The following is a 15546-nucleotide window of genomic DNA, read 5'->3' as shown; positions in this document are numbered from 1 at the left end:
GGAGGGAGGTGTTTGTGGCTGGATTGAGTGGGAGGTCTTTGGAGATGGCTTGTTGTTCTTCAGGTGGCGCGTGGGGTTCTACGACGGGGCAGGGAGGAACGGAGGGAACTTGGTAGTTTCGAGTAAGAGAAGCACCATCGGGGTTGAGCTTAATTTTGAGGAATTCATAAGGGTCAATGGTGGAAGAAGGTGTTTCAGACATTGTTGTTGTTTTCTGAGAAATTGATGAGAATAAGAAGATTTAGAATTAGAAGCCTGTGTTTGTGTGGTGCATGTTATGGTCTTGTGGCTGATTTATTGGGTGATATAGTAACTGCTAACTACTACTGTATTTGCTTTTTTCATTTCTTTAAAAATAATTGACATGTATTTTACTTTATTTTATACTAAAAAGTAAAATTGATACACAGTAAATAGGTTTCATTATTTATAATTAAAATTTTTAAAATAATTACTAGATGAAAAAACACTGATTTGTAATGCTTACTTATGTTGAGTCAATCAATTAATATATTTAATTATCATTTTATATTTACAATCAAAATAATATGAAAACTATAGGATCCATAGAGGTTAAATTATTTTTGTTTGATTGTTTCTAAGTATCTCTATTTTCGTAGTTGGCATCCTTTGGGTAATTTTTTGAATAATGAAATATGACCAAGTGAGAAGTTAAAACGATAGATCCATTTTATCAAATAATATAAAAGAGTTTATATATAGAAATTATAGATATTAATTAAGAAAATATATAAAATATTTTTCTTTAATTAACTCATTAATGTTTATGTAAGTGATGATTGATTTGGTAAATTCTATATTATCAAATTATACCTTTTTTCGAATAATTTCAAGATGATTGATAATTGGATTTTTGACTAATTTCAAGATGATTGATAATTGGATTTTTGACGGTTTAGAATTTCACTAATGAAATTTCGTTGTAAAGTATAGTCTCTAAACTAACAATAATCTTTTCATACAAAAATTTGTTTGTCACAAGTACAAACCCCTAAAATCTATAAATCGAAGTATTTAAACCTCGGGTCGTCTCTCAAAGGACTTGCAGGGTAGTGTTCTTGTTATTGGTTATGGACTTGTTTATTGTGGGGTTTTGGATGAGAAATATGAATAGTAAATGGTAAGAAAACTTTATTAACAAAATGGTCTTGGCAATGTTTGGTTGTCAAGGGTCTTCATCATTATCACTAGCCACAAGTATGGTAGTTGCAAGGATTAATCCCACCTAGTGATCCTTAAATCAATTAACAAAGGAAAGTCAAGTGAGTTATATTAATTCTAGTCCATAAATCCTAGCTTTCCACTAATTGGATTAATGAAGGCTAGAGTTAATGGCTATCAACTATCAATCAATTGGACACTAGTGATTCAAGAAATCCTAAGTTACCTTATCTAGCCAAGAACATAAAATTCTAGTCTAACATTCTTTCAAGCATTTAATCAAACACTTGGAAGGCACAAAAGAAAAGTATAGTAAATCACAACAAGAATGAATTCTAACTACAATTGAATACAAAGAATTAACAACAACAATCAAGGAATTCACAATTATCATGAATTACCTCAAATTGCATTATTGAAAGAAAATAAAGAGAACAAGAGTATCTCAATTACAAAACCTAGAAACAAAATAAGAGAAATTACAACAAGAGAATAGGGATAGAGAGAAGAACCAAAGTGTAGCAATCACCAATTGAAGGTAGAAGTAGAAGGAGACTTGAATTAAACCTAGAACTATGAGATCCTAATCTAACCCTAATTCCTAATCCTAATTCTAGAGAGAAGAGAGAGCTTCTCTCTCTAGAAACTACTTCTAAAACTAAACTATGACTAATGATCAAAAGTATCTTGATTCTCCTTCAATCCTTGGCTTAAATAGCATCAGAAACGAGTTGGATTGGGCCCACAAGGCTTCTAAAATCGCTGGCCACGAGTTGCATTAAGTGGATCATGTGCCACCATCGACGCGTCCGCGTACTGTGCGCGTGCGCGCCCCTATGCGCGATGCAACTATGACAAATTTTATATCGTTTCGAAGCCCCGGATGTTAGATTTCCAACCCAACTGGAACCGCATCATTTGGACCTCTATAGCTCAAGTTATGGTCAATTAAGTGTGAAGAGGTCAGGCTTGACAGCTTTTTTGGTTCCATCATTTCTTCATGAGTTCTCCAACTTTACATGCTTTTTCTTCATTCCCTTAATCCAATCTTTGCCTCCTAAATCTGAAATCACTTAACAAACATATCAAGGCATCTAATGGAATCAAGGTAAATTACATTTATCTATTTTGAGTCCTAAAAAACATGTTTTCACTTTTAAGCACAATTAAAGGAGAATACACAAAACCATGCTATTTCATTGAATAAATGTGGGTAAAAGATGATAAAATCCCCTAAAATCAATACAAAATAAACTCTACAAATGGAGTTTATCAATGATAAGTGACTAATTTAATTTTTTTTGTTTTTATTTTTTGTTTTCTATAGTATTTTTCAGTTCGATAAGTTAAGAATTAATCTGTCGGTACTGAATTTCATTTAAAGATTTATCATTAGTTAATAAATTTTTGTATACATAAAGTAAAATTCGAACCACAAACACTTATTTAAACAAACTGTTGAACTAACTATTAAATCAATTAAACTTATTTTTATATTTAAGATGAAATTTGAATTCATAATACTTCAGTTAAGAGACTAAGTGATGAGCAATCAGACAAATTAAATGTTTTTCATTTTCGATTAATAGTTTATAAAGCATGTATACATTAAATAAAAAAATACCTTGTTAAAATTGTAACATGTATTAGATATTTAGTACTAAATGGTGTTATCATATTGATTTGTATACAAAGTTTGTTGGTTGTCATTTATATTACCTACTTTCATTTATTGGCCGAAAATTTTTAATATAGATTGCTTTTTATAGTTACGCGCCGAGGTGGTTTTGGAGGATGATATATTTAGTTGTGATATTTCCAATGTTTTCGTTAATAGCGAAATTATTTATTTTTATTTTTAATTTTAAAATTATATATCTCGCATATAGAGAGTTAGAGATATTATAATCTAAGAGAAATTATAGGACCAGCATTTTTTTTTAAATTTGGCCAACACTTAATCATTAAAAAAAAATGAGTAATCGCATATTATTGGATATAATCTTACACCATTAAAAATATCATTGATAACCAATTAATTATTACAAAATATAAAATTTGCTGTCCCCTAACACTCTTCATAATCTAATTATGGTGGTCTGACTATAGGTAGGTATATGGTAAACTTTTGAAAGTATAAAAAAATTCTCTAAAATTTAATTTTAAAGTGTTCAGCAATATTTTTATTAAGAAAAGCGAGTTAGAGCGTTAAATTAATTTCTTACAAAAACGGCTAGAAGTGATGAAAGATTCTTTTATGCAGCAAAAAGAGTGACAATTGATTAACAATTACAATAACACTCTCGTACAAGAGAAATTTCTATAGATTCAAAAATTTAAAGAGCAGTGGATAAATTTCAAAGATAAAAATATCAATTAATTTCATGTTCAGAATCTGGTGTGGAGGAAACATAACAAAATTCGTGGTCTACTTTTTCAGGATGGGATGTGAGAAATGGATCCGGATGTCCCTTACAGGGAAGTTGAGTCCTTTTTAAAAGTTTATTCTACCAATTGAAAAATGTGAATTTGGAATGTCTTGGTGAAGTGCCGGTTCCTTCCCTAAATGAGGATGCTTGCTGTAATCTTATAGCGCCAGTTACATTAGAGAAAGTTAAGTCGGCTATTTTTAGTATGCATTCTTTTAAGGCGTCAGGGCCTTTCTTCTTAAAGGATTATTGGGAGATTATTGGTTTTGATGTTTGGACTATGATTAGTCAAGCATTCTTTGGTATGGATATTGATCTGAGAATAATAAAAACTCTCATGATTCTTATTTTGAAGGTAGAAGCCCCGGTTTTCATGAAAGATTTTAGATATATCAGTCTCTATAATGTTGTTTACAAAATTATAACAAAGATCCTGGATAATAGACTTTGTCTTCATCTTACAGACATTATTGGGCCTTCAAGGAGGTTTTACTCCAGGAAGGGAAACTCCTGACAATATTATTATTGCACAAGAGGTTTTTCACTTCATGAAGAAAATAAAGTCGAAGAAAGGTACTTTGACCTTTAAGATTGATATGGATAAAGCCTATGACATAGTTGATTAGAGATTTCTGAACATACTCTTGGGAGTTTTTGCTTTCCTACCCCTATAATCAATCTGATTATGCGTTGTGTCACTGCCTCGTCGTTGTCTATCCATTGAAATGGGGAGAGATTAAATAGCTTCACTCATAGCTGGGGACTCAGACAAGGAGACCCAATATCGCCATATCTGTTTGTGCTGTGTATGGAAAGATTGTTCTACTTTATTAATCATCAAGTTGATAGGGGCTTGTGGAAGCCGGTTGCTGTTTTTAGAAGGGGTCCAAGAATTTCTCATTTGATATTCACCGATAATTTGTTTCTTTTCTGTAAAGCTGAAAAATGGCAAGTTTAAAATGTAATGATTCCTTTGAATAACTGCATCTGGGATGAAGGTTAATGTGGAGAAATCTAAAGCGCTATGTTCTAAGAATATCTCAACAACAAGGAAAGAGATTTTTACTAGGGTATCATCTATCAGATTTGTCTAGAACTTGGACAAGTATCTAGGGGTTACCCTTTGTCACTCTCAGGTGACGTGAGCAACGTTCAATGATGTTCTGGACAAGATTCGAGGGAGGCTAACCAGCTGAAAAGGGAAATTGCTTAACAAGGTAGGAGACTATGTTTGATCAATTCAGTAGTGGCTGCGATTCTTTCTTACCGCATGCAAGTATCTTTCTTTCCTAAAGGGATATCCAATAAGATAGAATCTATAATGCAGAGCTTTCTTTGAAAAGGTCAAGATGATGGTAGAGGCATGAATCTGTTTAGTTGGTGACCCCTAAGAAGTTTGGTGGTATGGGGATTCGAGATCTGTTTTGTGCTAATGATGCTCTTCTTGAAAATATAGTTTGGCAATTTTTTTATCACCCAAATAAGTTATGGGTTCAATTGTTGCGGAAAAAATATCGTTCCTCTCTTGGAGACTATTTCAGTCAGTCTCGAGACACAGACTTTTATGTCTGAAAGAGTATATGTAAAACATGGGATCTCTTGAAGGCTTTGTTTGGTGCATTAGGGATCTAAACCAGAACTTCTGGTATTCTAATTGGAGAAAAGAGAGGCAGCTTTGTCATGAGATGAATTATGTTCATATTTCTTATTCGGATTTTCGGATCTTGGATCTTTGGTCATCTAGACAGTGGCACCTTCAAAATATATATTCTCCTCTAAACTAATTTTTGCAAAGCAACATTCTTTTCTATAATCTAGATGTGCAAGCGAGTTCAGTGGTAGGGTGATTTTGGTCTGATGCGACGTCAAAGGTTTATAGATTACTTGTGACTCAGTAAGAAGAAATTTGGTTGGGAGTACTGGGGAATTGGTTTTGGCGTCAACATGTTTTGGAAAACATAAATTCTTGATCTGGCTTTGTCTTAGGGAGGCTCTGCCCACTGCTACTTTTCGTTTCAGGAGGGTATCTCACCGACGAATAGCTGTCGATGATGTTTTTCTGGTAAGAAACTGGTTGTTCATTATATTCGAAATTGTTCGAAAGATCAACTAGTTTGGTAGGCTTTGGAGATTTCTAATCAACCTCTGGATTTGATGAACCGGTTTTTGCTTCATAGCAAAGAATGTCATTTTAGATTCTTTTCTGGTCTATAGCGGATTTGACGTTCTAGGAATCTTGAGATATTTCATCCACACGAGTTTTGGCCCCTGAATAAGATTACTAGTATGACTTTGTCCTTGGAAAAGGGAGCTTTAGAATATTTTTGAGTTGCAACGAATTTCTATCCCCTCTACCATTAGTGGCTCATGAATTTTCTCATCGGTAGGTACTTTTAAGATTAATTGTGATGCAAATTATCCTAGTATTGGTGATCGTGTTAGTTTTGCCTGTGTTAGCACTTAGCAAAAATTGGAATGGAGGTTGGCAACGAGACTGTTTGAGAACAATTGAGAGTCGTAATATTCTGCAAGGAGAGTTATTTGCTATTTGGAGAGAATATCTTTTAGTTTGGGATTTTGGACAAAGAACTGCTATTTGTGAAACAGATTGTGTGAATGCCTTTACTGTTGTCAATAATTTTTAGAATAACTCTGGTTTTGTTATTTTTTGGTGCTGAAAATTCAGGACATCATGTTTTAAAAATGACGTGTTGACCTCCAGTTGATCTTTATGACAGACATCATGACAAAGACAGCAACGAGGACTCATACTCACCAAATAAAGCTCCCGGTTGTCTTAAAAAAAATTGAGAGTAGCATTTAACAAAACTGTCTTACTTCTTAAGCAGTTCCTTGTTTTTTATTTTCTTTTTTGTTTGTTTGTTCTGTTATTAGTTATTTTTTTAAAAAACTTTTTAACTAGTAGCGTGATGAATAAAATTAATAAAATTTAATTTTTTAAATTGAAAACTCACTTCGTTAAGCATTATTAACAAATAAAATCAGTAATTAAACTATACGACTAAATACAGTGCAACAATAAAAATTAATTATATTAATGTTAATCATGTACAACAAAAATAATAATACTAACTACCAAAAAAAAATTACAAATTCTTTGACAATAACAAAAAAAACTTACATATTGAAAATTGTTTAAACGTGCAATAATATGTTCTTCAAGTAAATTTATATTTCGTACTATTTTTGCACCTTAAATAAAAAATATATAATATTTCACATACTCATTTTATAAACCATCAAATTTATGTCATTTATTACGTATTGATAATATTGTTGGATCATCATCAGTAGTAAGGTGAGACAATGGCACTGTACGAAAGCGTTATCGTCCAAACTCTTTGCAGAATTCACTAGCAGATAAGGATGGAGTATCGGCGGCGGATGTGGTGCAAGTTTCGACGGAGAAAATTGTGCTGCAACTTGAGAGTTCATTAAAAGCGGGATCTTCGAAGATAGGGACATCATGTTGAGTCTCGAGTTTGTTATTGTAGTTCTCTTTTTGTTAGTTTTTATGGATAGTTTCAATATCATAGCTTGGAATGTGAGGGGTGCGTCTAACAAGATGGCCCGTGTGTATTGTAAAAATTTGGTGAGAATATATAAACCATCTTTCTTCTTTCTCTTTGAGACTCGTACTATGTTTAATAATTTGAAGAATTTTTTGTATAAGTTGGATTTTCATTGTGTTGGTATTGAAAAAGCAGTAGGACATAGGGTAGCATTTGGTTTCTATCTTCTATTGCTAATGCTTCTTGTGTGGTTATAGACCAAATTGACCAATGTATCACAGTGAAAGTGAATGTGGGTAACTTAGTTTGGCTTTGTAGTGCAGTGTATGGGAGTCCTCAATTTGAAAAAAAAGAAGTATGCTTTGGGATCATTTGCATTCTATTAATTCAGACCATAATGGACCATGGCTGGCTGTTGGTGATTTTAATAAGATTGTGGTGCCAGACGAGAGTATGGGTACTTATTTTTCTTCTCACAAAGCTAGTCTATTAGCTACTACTCTAGATGACTATGAGCTCTTTGATCTTAAAGTGACTGGTAGGAGATATACTTGGTATAGAACATTTCAGGCTGGCAGGGACTTGGATAAAAAGTTGGATAGAGCTCTAGTTAATGAGGCGTGGATGACAATGTTTCCTGAGGGTTATTATAAAATTCTTAGCATGCTTCATTTTGATCATTGTCCTATTTTAGTTCATTGTCATGGTGGTCCCAAAGTGAAAGGTTCTCGTCCTTTTAGATTCCAAACTGCGTGGACAACACATCCTTCTTATAAACATGTTATTAGTAAGGCTTGGAATCAAGAGTTTGGAGGTGTTACTGAAAGGTTTAAGATGGTTCAACAGACTTCTTTGGACTTTAAAAGTTTTTTGAAAATATTTTTGTGCGAAAAAGTAAGCTGGAATATCAGATTGATCAGATTCAATGGCATTTGGAGATTACCAATGTGTTATCTCTTAGAATTAAAGAAGCTGAATTGAGGGAAGATTACAATAGGCTTTTATTGTAAGAGGAACTTTTTTGGTACCAGAAATCTAGAGAGCAGTGGGTAAAGTATGGGGATAGAAATACTAAATCCTTTCATCTTCAGACTTTGGTGCGTAGAAACCATAATAGAGTATGTTAGAGATGAGTCTTGGTCTACTGATCCAGATATTCTCCAGGAAGAAGCCCTCTCATTTTACAAGAATCTCTTTGGTATAACGGAAGATGTTAAGGTTGATTGTTTAGGGAATGTTCTGATTCCCACTCTAAGCACCGAGGCTTGTGATATGTTAATTGACCCGGTCTCTTTTGCAGAAGTCAAGTCATCAGTATTCAGCGTGAGCCCTTTTAAGGCTCTTGGTCCAGCTGGCTTTCAAGCTTATTTTTTAAAGAATATTGAGAGATAGTAAGCACTGAGATTTGGAATATTGTCTGGAGCCCTTTTTGGGAGAGTACTTGAATCCTAGCATCATGGAAACTCTGATTGTGCTTATTCCTAAAATTTATAACCCTACCTTTATGAAGGATTTCAGGCCTATTAGCTTGTGTAATGTTGTTTATAAAATTATCACCAAAGTATTGACTAATCGACTTTATCCTTTTCTTCCAGATATTGTTAGTCCTTTACAAGGAGGTTTTATTCCGAGTCGTGGTGCTCCTGATAATATTATCGTGGCCCAAAAAATTCTAAATTTCATGAAGCACACAAAATCCAAGAAAGGTACCCTTGCTTTTAAAATTGATCTTCAAAAAGCTTATGATAGGGTGGATTGGAGGTTTTTAGAGAGTACTCTCATTACTTTTGGTTTTCCTATCATCACTGTTAATTTGATTATGAATTGTGTCCGTGCATCATCTCTTTCTATTATGTGGAATGGGAATAGATTGGATAGTTTTTCTCCTAAAAAGGGGCTTAGACAGGGCGATCCAATGTCTCCTTACTTATTTGTGCTTTGTTTGGAAAGACTTGCTTGCTATATATCTCATAAGGTGGTCGAGGGTGTGTGAAAACCAGTTTCTGTCACTAGGGTGGCCCAAAATTTTTTTATTTGATGTTTGCAGATGATCTCTTACTTTTCTGTCAGGCTACAAAGAGTCAGGTCCAAATGGTCATACATTCTCTTAACGTTTTTTGCAAGGCATCTGCTATGAAAGTAAATCTTGAAAAGTCTAAAACTTTTTGTTCTAAAAATGTGACTGCTCGTAGAAGAGATATTTTTACTAGTATTTCTTCAATATGTTTTGCTTTGGACTTATGAAGATATCTTGGAGTTAATCTTAATCATTTTCGTACCAGTAGGGCTTCTTTTCACTCAGTGATTGAAAATGTGAGGGGAAGATTTTGCCTGATCAATTCTGTTGCAGCATCCATTCCTGTCTTTCATGTGCAAGTATCTTTTTTTCCAAATTGGGTTTGCGATAAATTGTCTTCTATGATGAGACAGTTCCTTTGGAAGGGTCATGTTGATGACATAGGTCTTTTTCTTGTTAATTGGAGGACCGTGATCACTCCAAAGAAATTTGGTGGCTTGAGTGTTAGAGATCCTGCGTGTGTTAATATATATTTACTTGGTGAATTGGTTTGGCAACTTTTTCATTGTCAAGACAAGCCTTGGGTTGCTCTATTGAGGGCAAAGTATCTAAGAAATGATGGAGTTTTAGATGGCCCTGTCCATTGCAACGCTTCTCATGTTTGGAAGAGTATCTCAAAGGCTTTTGGTGCTCTTAAGGATGCCTTCTCTTGGTGCGTTGGGTCACTTGACCAATTTTTTTGGTCTGACAATTTGAGTATTGAAGGTCCAATTGCTCAAGATGCCCCTTTTGTACATATATCTAACTCTGATTTAACTATTAAAGATGTTTGGAAAGATGGTCAATGGAATCTCCATGATGTTTTCTCTAACATTCCAAAAGATGTTAAACAACGTTTGAATGCTTATAATCTGAATTTGAATGTTGGAGAGAGTTTGGGTTGGTCGTGGGGTGTGGCATCTTCTAGACTCTACTTAGCTAGGAGTGGGTACAGTTGGTGTAACATCCTAATTAGCCTAACCCTTACTTCACGTCGTAAAGCAAAGGTTAATCAGAGATTATGACATTTCTAAGCTCATACATATCATATATAGAAGGAATTAATAATATCTAGAAACCCGATGAAGGATATAGCTCAAAATAGAATTTGAAAAGTGCAAAACGTACTAACAAAGCTACCAGCTTAAAGCACAAGATATAGATATGATATAAAAAAATAATAGAGTATAATGTCATAAGAATCTAGCCACGGCTCGCAGAGTTTAAGCCGGCTAGCCACATACAGATATACAGAAACCAGACAGTCAAGACAGTTTATAAAAGTTTTGTTCTCTCATATACAAGCCTCTAGGCAAAGCAAAATACAAAAGTGAGAGATGTATAAACAAAATAAAGCGAAATGAATCCAAAAGAATCCAAGATACTCCGCTGCTGTCACCATCCAAAGCAACTCACCGAGGTGGGTTGCGACCTGCATCTGAAAAACACAACAGAGATATAGTATGAGAACCGGAGATTCTCAATATGGTAACAGTGCCTAGTAATGTAGGATATAAGACCCCGGGACGCCAAAGGCAATCCTAAGCTCCATATCCATAAAGAGATTTCAAACTTAAGCATTCTAAAATAGATAATCATAATATTCCAACATTAACTTAATTAAACCAGCTAATCTATCTTAAGGGATTTTTACTCTAACCAAACACCGCTGTCCCACAGCCTTCACCAACCGATTCTCCTTGCGATCCCATCGCCACCACCTTCCGAACCACCTCAATCCCAGTAGAAAACACAGGTAATATACAACGCAAGTATAGCACAAGTAGAATCATATAAGGCAAATAATTCAAATAGCAAGTAAGCATGTTATTCAATTAGGCAAGCCATTACAAGTAAACAAAGCATACAAACAGATAGAAAATGCATATGATGAATGTCTGCCCTACTGGCTGTGATATCACATTGTCGGTTCAACTGCCAACCCGACACATTTCCATGGAGACGTCGCCCTTCGAATTTCTCATATCGGAACCCCCGAGATATAGTGCTCGGATCACTATCCAAGTACCGGCGCCTGCACGCTCTACAGATCTGAAGGGATGTGAGCAGGATACTCTTGCCTCGGACCTCACATCTCAATGTAAGTGGGATTAACCACTGTCCTTATGCCGCCGCCACTACCTCAACAGGCGGGATTAACCACCGTCCCTGCCGGGCGCAGAGCGTCTCATAATCTCAGTAAAAATATTATTTCAGTGGTTTTCAAAAAGCATTTTCAGTATACTAAGATCCATCATCTCAATCTGAGTCCTTGACTCATCTCAACTACTATCCATCCATAACTCAGATTCCAAATATCAAAAGTTCATCATTCCTCATCTCATATATCAAACATCCTTCACCTAACGTCAAATCATTCTCAGCACGCCAGAAACCTAGGCCTCTGTTTTCAAATACTCAAAACCAAGCCCAAAAGCCTTAAAATGGTGTTATAAAAGCTTACAACCTTGTCAAGAAGGTAAAATAGTTGAAAAACAAGTAAAATTTGAAAAACAGGACGTGTGCGGCTGCACAGGGGTTTGTGCGTGCGCACGCCCAGGAAATTTCAAAATGTGTGCATACGCACAGGTGGCAAAACTTACAGAATCTGTTTACTCGCACAACCTGTGCCAGCGCCCTTAACAGATTGGCCTTCTCAACGTGTGCGTTTGCACAGGCCTGTGCGTCCGCACAGGTTTAAATTTTTCCTTAGATATGTGCGCGTACAAATTGTGCTAGCGCGGCAAATAGAACGCACTTTGCTGCCAGTGCGGCGCACAGGTGTGTGCATCCGCACAGGTCAAAATTTCTACAGAGTGTGCGTCCGCACATATCAGAAATCATGAAATTCTTCAACTTTGCAGAATTTTAGATTTTTAACACCAACTTTGAATGATCATAACTTCCTCTACGAAATTCCAAATTTTGCAAACTTTATATCGATTTAAAGGATTTTCAAAGATATTTAATTCTAAATAAATTTCAATTAATTTCGAAAACCTAGGCAAAAGTTATGATCAAACAAAGTTTACCAAAAACCCAATTTTACTAAACTTCACAATTTCCTCATTTTCTTGCCATATACCTTCCAAAACCATTCTAAACCCCACTTTTTTTCAAGATTAACCTCTGGATCATATTACAGTCAATCATACCACATTTCCTTTCACATTTCACTATCCACAATCTCAATTATAGCATATACAACATATCCACCAATCATCATCATAGCAACATCAATTCTCATCATCAACCCAACTATGATTTCAAATCAATACTTAACAATACTCATTCATCCCCACCCATCATATCTCAACTTCATCTTTTAACCACAGCAACATCAAATTGTTATACCTCATCAACACAAACAATCATCAACAACATAAAATTTCCAAACCTATCCTATGGGTCACTAGTCTAAGTGTCCATGAATATTATATACTACATAGAGAAAACCGAAATCATACCTTGGCCGATTCTCTATATGCACCAAATCTCCAAATTAGCACAAACAAGCTTCCAACCACAATCCAAGCTTTCAATTCCACTCCAATAAGCACAATTAAGTTCCAATAGCTCCCAAAGCCACAATAATCAAACTATATATGCATAAACCATCATAAATCAACCTAGGGTTCATCATAAATCAAAATTTCAGAAGGATTTAATGGTTCTTACCTTTTCCAACAGGTTTGAATGTCAAAACCCAAGGCTAAGCAAAGATTAGAGCAAACCTAAACATCCAAAATCACAAAACTCATTTAACCCAAAGCCCTAGTAAACCCGAAATTTTGAAGAGAGAAACTGAGAGGGATTCGAGATTTCCTTACCAGTTTTTTACATGGATTTTGTAGAGCTCGTCACAAGAAACGCGTAGCCGTTGATGGCACGCAAATCGAAACACCGTAGCTCAAGATATTGCAAAAAGAAAAGGTGGGTGAATAGTGTTTCTTCTTCCTCTCCTCCCCTTTCTCTTTTCTGCTGTTTGTGTGTGTGTTTAATGGAATTGTGGCTGGTTTGGTTCACTTAATGAGCCTTTTATATGTTGAGCTTGGGCCTAACTTGGGTCTGGTCCAACCCATTAGCGTTTTTAGTCCGTTTGGCCTAACTTCGGGCCAAACTTTTAAAATTAATGTCCGATTTTCAACTTCTAATATTTTTCTAAGGTTTTCTACGATTTTTCATTTTTTCTCGTACGGTACCGGACAGACTTGAACCGGTTCAACCGGTTCAACTGGCGGTTCGCAGTTTCTCACGGTTTTTTGAAGAAAACACATTTTTTGACTCAGAAAGACCCACTGAGTCCAAAAATCACCTTTACACCCTCAAATTCTCTATCTAACTTTTTGGAATCTAATCTGGGCAATTAATCACTAAATTAACCGGTTGATTAGTTGCAATTCTTACAGTTGGCAAGCCAAAAGAAAGTTTGACTGGAATGAGCATGATAATTGGTTGTGGGTATGACGACTGCATATTTTTTAGAAGTACACGTTCTTGATTTGGCTCAGTCTTCATAATGCTATTCCTACAGCAGAGTTTCGTTTGATTCGTGGCTTAGCTTTATCTAGCACATGTCATCGGTGTCAGAATGGTTCTGAATCCATTCTTCATTGTCTTTGAGAGTGCCCTAGTGCCAAGGAGGTTTGGAACCTTTTAGGCCTGTATTCAGATAACTCAAATTTACGTGATTGGCTCTACAAAGGTGCAAAGAGTGGAGATGTTTTTCTTTTCTTTTCGACCATCTGGTGGATTTGGAGAAGCAGGAATCATGACTTATTTAATATAGATGACTCTGGGAGTGCTAGTAAAGTGGTGAGTTTGACTCATATTTCAGTAAGGGAGTTCCACACTATTTTTGCTATGCATCAATCTTTGTCTCCTCCTTCGCTTTGTTTGCATTGAGTTCCACCTCCAGTTCATTATGTTAAATTGAATTGTGATACTAGTTGTTTTGCTTCTTTTGGCTATGCTGGTTTTGGTTGTATCATTCGCAATTTTGATGGATGTTGGTTGAAAGATTGCACTGGAAAAGTCGAAGTGTGCAGTGTTCTTTTTGCTGAATTATTTGCAATTTGGAGAGGTTTATTTCTTGCTTGGGATAGTGGATTTTGTGAGGTTATTTGTGAAACAGACTGTTTACAAGCTCTTTTTTGGTAAACAAAAGAATGCTTGGTAAAGATATTCTGGAATGAGATTTGGCAAAGCATATACAAGAGGTTATTAATTGAAATTGGAGAATCTCTATTCTTTTAATTCAGAGGAATGCAAATAGTGTTGCAAATTGTATTGCTAAAGCAGCTGCTTCTGGCGCAGACATTCACTCGAATTAAAATCAACCATGGAGGGAATTTCAACATCTAATAAATTTAGATATGAATCTAGCTAATTAATTTAGTTTTATCTTTATTTTTTTCTTTTCTGTTTAATCACCAAAAAAATATTGTTGGATCATGGATGCCTAAAATGCATAGCATGAATGGAGAAAAGAAACATTTTTTCTCCCTTTATTTATTTATTGTTCGTTTTGACATCATGATGTCGGGTTAAGTTGACCCAGATGACTCTGCAGATTTTTTGGGTTGATGCTTATAACTGAATCATCTGTGAACAACTGAACACAGGAATACCTTGCGTCCTTTTTTTTTTTTGGTAATTGTGAGAATACTATGCGTTACATTGATAGTTTGGCAATGTAAAATAATTTCAAAATTGACGAACGAGATAATTTAAAATATTTGTTTGGATCCCCACCCATTTTTTTTTACATAATTTATACTTAACGAACGAGATAATAATAAAAAGAATTGGACTACCATAATCCCAAAAAGCTATTGGATTTCAGGCCTCATAAAGTTTTGAACATTTTAAACGGATTTTGAGTTAATGGGTTGGCTTAAAATGTATTTGAACTATTACTTGGGCTCACGGAATTTTATAAACGGTGGAGTCATTTTCAACTTAATAGAAGCTTAATCTTCCCTTAGAAAAAAAAAGGCTCAATCGTTTCAGTAATCATCACATCTATATATTTTCAATTTCTTAAACTTCCGAATATATTTGTGGTTATTCCATAGACATAAATCTAATCACTTTTGTTTGGAAACACTTACATTGGAAATGAGTTTCATCAATTTTGGTTAACAAAAACACTTGTTTAACATTCTACCAACTATTTTATATTTTTATGTGTCTTAGATAAACTTATATCCATTAAAAAAAAAAACACTTTCTTTTCGCCTATGTTACCATGATAACGTGTATCGGAAAATAATAGATCTTCTTAGTATTTTTTCGATTAATCTTATAGGAAGGGTTTTAAATGTATCGAAAACATCGGTATTTC

At 34.8% G+C, this 15546-nt stretch overlaps 2 protein-coding genes across 2 annotated transcripts in view; one reads left to right on the top strand and one right to left on the bottom strand.

Annotated features, from left to right (window-relative positions):
* Window positions 1–283, bottom strand: part of LOC107475860 (probable carboxylesterase 8) — a 1237-nt gene extending 954 nt beyond the window's left edge. Inside the window, exon 1 of the mRNA XM_016095536.3 lies at window positions 1–283. This exon is cut by the window's left edge and continues 954 nt beyond it. Coding sequence (XP_015951022.3) covers window positions 1–202 — 202 coding nt within the window. The 5' untranslated portion in view covers window positions 203–283.
* Window positions 284–8200: 7917 nt separating this feature from the next.
* LOC107475809 (uncharacterized) lies at window positions 8201–10225 on the top strand. The gene is made up of 3 exons (XM_016095484.1): window positions 8201–8489; window positions 8740–9061; window positions 9391–10225. The coding sequence occupies exons 1-3, from the start codon at window positions 8201–8203 to the stop codon at window positions 10223–10225; spliced, it is 1446 nt and encodes a 481-aa protein (XP_015950970.1).
* Window positions 10226–15546: the final 5321 nt, after the last annotated feature.

This window comes from Arachis duranensis, chromosome 2, assembly GCF_000817695.3.
Source record: "Arachis duranensis cultivar V14167 chromosome 2, aradu.V14167.gnm2.J7QH, whole genome shotgun sequence".
NCBI classification, from domain to species: domain Eukaryota; kingdom Viridiplantae; phylum Streptophyta; class Magnoliopsida; order Fabales; family Fabaceae; genus Arachis; species Arachis duranensis.
Note: the sequence above shows the minus strand (reverse complement) of the source record. Positions and strands in the feature narration are given on the sequence as shown.

Coding starts and splice junctions, on each gene's coding strand:
- LOC107475809 (XM_016095484.1), top strand. CDS start 8,201: ATGGGGATAGAAATACTAAATCCTTTCATCTTCAGACTTTGGTGCGTA. Junction 8,490..8,739: donor GAGCCCTTTTAAGGCTCTTG/GTCCAGCTGGCT, acceptor CTTTTCTTCCAG/ATATTGTTAGTCCTTTACAA. Junction 9,062..9,390: donor CTTAGACAGGGCGATCCAAT/GTCTCCTTACTT, acceptor GGACTTATGAAG/ATATCTTGGAGTTAATCTTA.